At 42.3% G+C, this 6000-nt stretch overlaps 1 protein-coding gene across 5 annotated transcripts in view; it reads left to right on the forward strand.

The window, feature by feature from the left end:
• LDAH (lipid droplet associated hydrolase) overlaps nucleotides 1-6000 on the forward strand; it is a 90402-nt gene extending 84402 nt beyond the window's left edge. For 4 of the 5 annotated variants that reach the window (XM_055540844.1, XM_055540846.1, XM_055540845.1 and 1 more), the window contains one exon: nucleotides 2337-6000. In XM_055540844.1, coding sequence (XP_055396819.1) covers nucleotides 2337-2540 — 204 coding nt within the window. In that variant the 3' untranslated portion in view covers nucleotides 2541-6000. The remainder of the gene's footprint in view (nucleotides 1-2336) is intronic. The other variant, XR_008700541.1, reaches the window with a different exon arrangement.

Raw genomic sequence — 6000 nt, forward strand, 5'->3', positions numbered from 1 at the left:
GGAAGCTATGGTAGGGTGGTTGCTGAGAAATTTTGAGGAACTTATTTGTCCACAGCCGGCCAGAATCATCACCCACTGGTTGTGAAGTTGCAGCATTTTAGAGCCACAGAGAGACCAGCACCAGGGAAAAAGAACCTGGCAACTCTTGTTCTCTAGGAAACAAAAGCAACTTCATACTCTGCTAAGAATCCTGGCAAAATGAATTCTGGTTTTGGTACTTTGGCATGCCCAGAAATGGTCGTAGTGAGAAAAATAGGAGAATAAGAAGAATAAGTGAGAAATCTATGAGCCACAGATCCTTTGCAGCTTTCAAGACTAAATCCCAGGTGACAGCCAGAAGAATCTCTATGAAGTGATTCAGAACAAGTCTACAACTCAAGGTTGAGTTGTTAGTAATTGACTCTCTGGAGTACTACATTAAATATTCTCCCCTTTAAAGTGTTTTTTAATTAACCATCTCTTTGAATGTTGGTTATGTCATAATGTTACTATACTAAGATTGACTTCACCTCTCCTTATTCTGATAATGGATTTAATGGTCCAAGGAGAAAATTAACCCAGTGGGCACTAACACTTATTTCCCGTATCCTCCTCCCATCTCTCCTTGATCCCCTCCAGAGGTAAGTTTCCTACCACACAGACTCAGTCATGTCAGTTCATTGTGTTAAGTCTTTTGTTAGCTCCTGTGGACTTCAGAACAACATGCAACCTCCTTAGTGGGGCTCAGAGGCTGTTCAGGACTTCATTTCTCTCCACCTCCTCTCCCACCACCATTTTCTAACCACTTCTAATTACTTCCAGTTTCCAAGTGTGCCATGCTCCTTCATACTTTTTACTTGCTCGGTATGCTCTGCACAGTGTGCCTCCCTGCCCCAGGCTGAAGACTCAGCTTGGGCATCAGTGCCCTGGGGAACCTTTCCTGCCCACTGGTTCCCACCAGATGCCCTCATCCAGGCTACTCACCTTGTGTGCAGAGACTGCGTCTCGTTATCTGTTTTCCAGGTTCCTAGAACAGAGAAGATGCTCAATCAGTATTTGCCTGACATTTAATGATTAAGCATTTGAATGAGTGAGCAAATTTGGTGTGTTGTGGAAATATAAGTGACTGTAACTAGCCACTTAAGAGCTAGAGGCAGGCATAACTCTTTTTTTTCCGTGATGACAGATGTCAGAGGGGCCAAAAAATTAGGGTGTGTGTGTGTAGAAATTACCTGTCTGTACCTTTCTGAATAAGATTTCACTTTTGTTGCTTTCCCCCCCCCCCCAAAATGCAGAAGTAGAATATAGTTTTTTGGTGAAGAACAGCAGCTTAGAGCTAGATGTTAAGATAAAGATGTATGTGTGTATATATATACTTATAAATGTATATGTGAATATACACATACATACACACATATATATTTATGTGTGTATATATATGATTATGTGCCCGTAAACATATGCACATATGTGTGCATATATACACATACGTATGTGTGCATATATACATATATGTATGTGTATATGCATATGTGTTGGAGAAGGAAACGGCAACCCACTGCAGTATTCTGGAAAATTCTATGGACAGAGGAGCCTGGTGGACTACGGTCCATGGGGTCACAAAGAGTCGGCCACAACTGCACACATGCATATGTGTGCATACATGGATGTGTGTGTGTATGTGTATCAGAGGCTGGGGCAGATCAATAAGCATCCTAAGAATGCATCCTCAAAGGAAGCTCTCTCTCTATCCCACCTGCTTGCTGTCACCTGAAGGGTGGTTGAAACGCCTCCCCCCGAATCAGCATTCTCGCCCTGCTCCATGGAGCCTGTTTGTAGAAATGTCATAGACACCCTCAGGGTTCTGATCAAAGTTGTCTGCTGGACTGAGAAACCTGAGTCCATCTGACTCATCTTTGCGTACATTCAATAAACATGTCCCATGTGCCTAGCATGTGGCTGTATGAAAACTGTTAATGTGTAATGAATGGTTGTAAGTCACTCAGTGTTCACGCATGTCTCAATAACTCTTCCTTGCCCCTCTCGGCACACTTTCCATTGTCCATCCCAACCACAATGTACACTACTTTGCTGGCGAGTCCTTTTAGTGGATCATGGGTGATGTATCACACAGTGCTCTCCCTACATGGGTTTCTTAACATCAGATGCCAAGATTCACTCCCATAAACCATGAAGGCCCACTGCCTTGAGAGAGCCGCTCTCTGCAGCAAGCTTTGGGACTAGCGTACAGGGCCAGGTGCAGGGGCTGTTTTCAAAGCATCGTAGGTGGCTTGTGTCAGATCCATGTTGGGAGGGGAAAGTGTTTTCTAATAAAGTGTTTTTGTCTTGTCTTCTAGCTTATATTTTACTACGGTGCTACAGACAGTTGGTGTCCAAAAGAGTACTATGACGACATGAAGAAAGATTTTCCAGAAGGAGATATTCGACTCTGTGAGAAAAAAATACCTCATGCTTTTATCCTCAATTTTTTCCAGGAAATGGCCGACATGGTAGCCGACTGGCTAAAGGATGATCTGTCCAAAATGGAGATATTGTCATAAGGTGCAAGTGCCGACAGTTGGCACATACAGGCAGTAGGTACACTGCCTCCTAGCAGTAAGCAGCATACTTCATAGGTGACTGTCTAATTTTAATATTTGATGTTAGAAGAGAAAAAAGTGAGACCCTCTTGGCTTAAAAAACTGTCAGTTCCCAGCTCCCCATGCTACAGACTGCAACAAACACAGTTGACCAATATTCCCTGGAGTTAACAACACATTCCCAAGACTCAGGGAACACAGCAATCTAAACAAAGTCTTTCACGTGTGCACAAAATGCCCAGTGGCGCCATCAACTTAATTTTGATAGGCAGGATCATTGCACAAAAGGAAATCTAAATTTTTTATTTTAATTTACAATGTAGAATAGCACCCTCCCCCCAGAGAAAATTATGAAAGAACTACTAGAAAATGTAAAAGACCAGTGAATGTCAAGTGCGTAGTCAGACATGTGAAAAATGAAATTATGAGAAGAATACACTCATCCAGGAAGTGACAAGCAGTGGAGCTTGGCAGTGGACCCGGGTCTCTCTTAAGGACAGAAGCTGAAGGTCAGCCCAACTAACTTTGCAAAGATCTTGGCTGAAATCACCAAAATCCGACTGGATACCAGGACAGCCTGCACACCCTGCCTCTTACTACCTTGCAGCGTGTCTCAGACCACCAGGTCAGCCTTCTGTCTGGCCGCCGGTGCGCAAGCCCCAGCAGAGCCAGTGGCAGGGGACGACGCACTGCCTGTCTCCTTCCCTGAGGCGAGTGACTTCCAGACGTGCCCACAGTAATGAGCGAATAAAGCTCGTCAGACGTTCCTCTGGTCAACTAAGAGCTAATAAGCGTTACTGAAGGATTCCGACTATACCTTCCTCCACAGCCAACCAGTAAGTCCTGATTGTGAGCTCCCTGCAGGCTTCCGTTCTCCAGAGCCAGCATGGGCTGACACTGTGCTGCCCCCGATGAAGCTCATACCTGCCACAGGCAACTGCCCATTCTGTGATTTTTTTCAGTCAAACTCCACTGCAGACCAGCAGTGAGCCAAGTACTATAACAGACATTGAGGATAGACTGTTAGCTACATTAATGATTCTTTTCTTCTGAAAATCTTCTAGGAATTAAATTTTGAAAGGGCATCTTTAAATTGCTGAATAGAGGATCATCATAAATGAGTTATCCAGTTAGTTGGAAAGAAATTGTTTTACTAATGAACAACAACAACAAATACCCATTAAATTATGTGAATTCACCCTCTCCAAACACCTTGAGTTCCAATAACGAAGAAGCTTGTTCTCTGACCTAGAGCTTGCTAACAATATTGCTTCCTTCCCTAAACTGATTCAATCTTGGGACCTTAGGATTTACTTAGCCAGTAAATCCCATTGACTGAGGTAATTGTTGATGATAGATAGAAACATTCCATTTTTGCTCCTGGAGGAAATCCCTCACGGTGTTATCATTTCATAAGGACAAGGGGATGTTGTCCTTCTTCTCAAAACCTAAAGCCCTCTGATGAAAGATTCAGCTCTGATATGCTGCCAACCCAGTGGTGAATGTCAAATGAGATATGATCCTTTGGCCTGGCTTCCACATCAGAGCAAATGACGTCTCAGAGGGGAGGAGCCAAGCTCCAGGCAAACAGTGCTCTCAGCCCCAGAAAGGGACCAGTAGATGTATAAGCCATTGGCAGAAGGCTGCATACATAAAGTCTTTATTGGCAGCTGTGTGGAGAGGCCTTCTAGAAATCTAATGTTAGGAGCTGGGTCTCAGGGCTCTGAAGTACCTTGCATACAGGAGATGCTCAATAAGATGCTGAAGCACTTAAGCAAAAACTAGGTAAATCATGCTACTAGAATCAAGAATAACATGCCCAGTGTTTCTGTTAGCCTTATTTTACAATGTTACTTCATGTTTCAGAAGTCCACATGTATGAAATTATATCTGATAAACCAAAGTTTACCAGAGCTTAAAAAATAATAAGTAAAATGATAAAGTAAAAGATAATGGCTTGTAATTCTGTTAATCATCTAAGCACCAAATGAATTTTCAAAACAAATACTTTACCCACACTTTATGATCTTGCCTGGCCTGACCTCTGTATGTTGGGGAGGAGGGTTACAGTCTTCACGTTCTCCTGAGGTAGACTCAGGTCATAGCCTCTCAATTAAGGGCTTCCCAGGCGGCACTAGTGGTAAAGAAGCCATCTGCCAACACAGGAGACTTAAGAGATGGGGGTCTCCATCTCTTAAGGAAAAGGCAATCCACTCCATTATACTTGCTTGGTGAATCCTGTGGACAGAGTAGCCTGGCGGGCTATAGTCCATGGATCGCAAAGAGTCAGACACGACTGAAGCGACTTAGCACACATGCACACTCTCAGTTAAATTGAAAGCCACTTTTTCGATGTTTCTTTTAGAGAGGGAAGGGTCAGATTTTAGAAGATTGAAGCTCGTTTTATTTCATTAGGAATTAAACAAAAGTGTTCATGCATGTATATGAGGTGATAAGGTATGTGAACTCTGGAGGCCTTACCATCTGTGTGATTTTAGACAGCTTCATCTAATTTCTCCATGTCTGTGTCCTCATTCATAAGATAGGATTAATAATAATACGTACCTCATATTGTTGGAAGAATGGGATGATTAAATGAAAGCATTTAGCACAGTGCCTGACAAAGAGTATCTTCTCAATAAAGATTGGCTGTATTACTGATTATTAAACATCATCATAACATAAAATAAACAAAAGACTAAAGTTGGTAGGCACTAGGTGAAATCCATTTTCCAGAAGCATTTCTGCCTGTGTATGCCAGTGTGCCACTGTGATGGTCCTTGTCAAAAGGTTTAATAACCTCCTCTGGGGTTATCTAGTGCTGAGTGAAAGACCTACACTGGAAATCATGCCTGGTTGTCCCCAGTCTGCTCTGAACCACGAGGGAGAAGCTCCAGAGGCTACCCCTGTGGCTTTTTGTGGCCAGACATTCAAGGCAACAGCCCACTTACCATAGGCCTTTCCAGTCAACCTTTGAAGAGCCAGTGACCTCCAGAGGCTTGATTTTTCTTTATCCTACATTATATTAAATTTAATTCCAGACTTGAGGGAACACAACAACTTAATATAACACCTGATTCTGGATTAGATGTTATATTAAAAAAAAAAAAAAAAAAGAAAAAAACATTGTTGGGACATTTGCAAAACTTCATTGCATGGGATCTAAAGTTTTTAAATGGGAGTAACAGATCAATGGTAATGTTCTGATGTCAGTGGTTTTATTGTGGCTAAGTAGGAGAATGTCCTTATTTTCAGTGAAGACACTGAAATGCCTCGGAGCCATAGGACATTATGTCAGCTCTCAAATAGTTCAGAGGAAAAAAACATTCTCGTTCTAGCAACATTTCTGTATGTTTAAGATGATTTTGAAATGTATACAAATAATTACTTGGAAAAAAAAAAAACATGCTCTCTCCTCCTG

The sequence above is a fragment of the Bubalus kerabau genome, chromosome 11 (assembly GCF_029407905.1).
Source record: "Bubalus kerabau isolate K-KA32 ecotype Philippines breed swamp buffalo chromosome 11, PCC_UOA_SB_1v2, whole genome shotgun sequence".
NCBI lineage: Eukaryota > Metazoa > Chordata > Mammalia > Artiodactyla > Bovidae > Bubalus > Bubalus kerabau.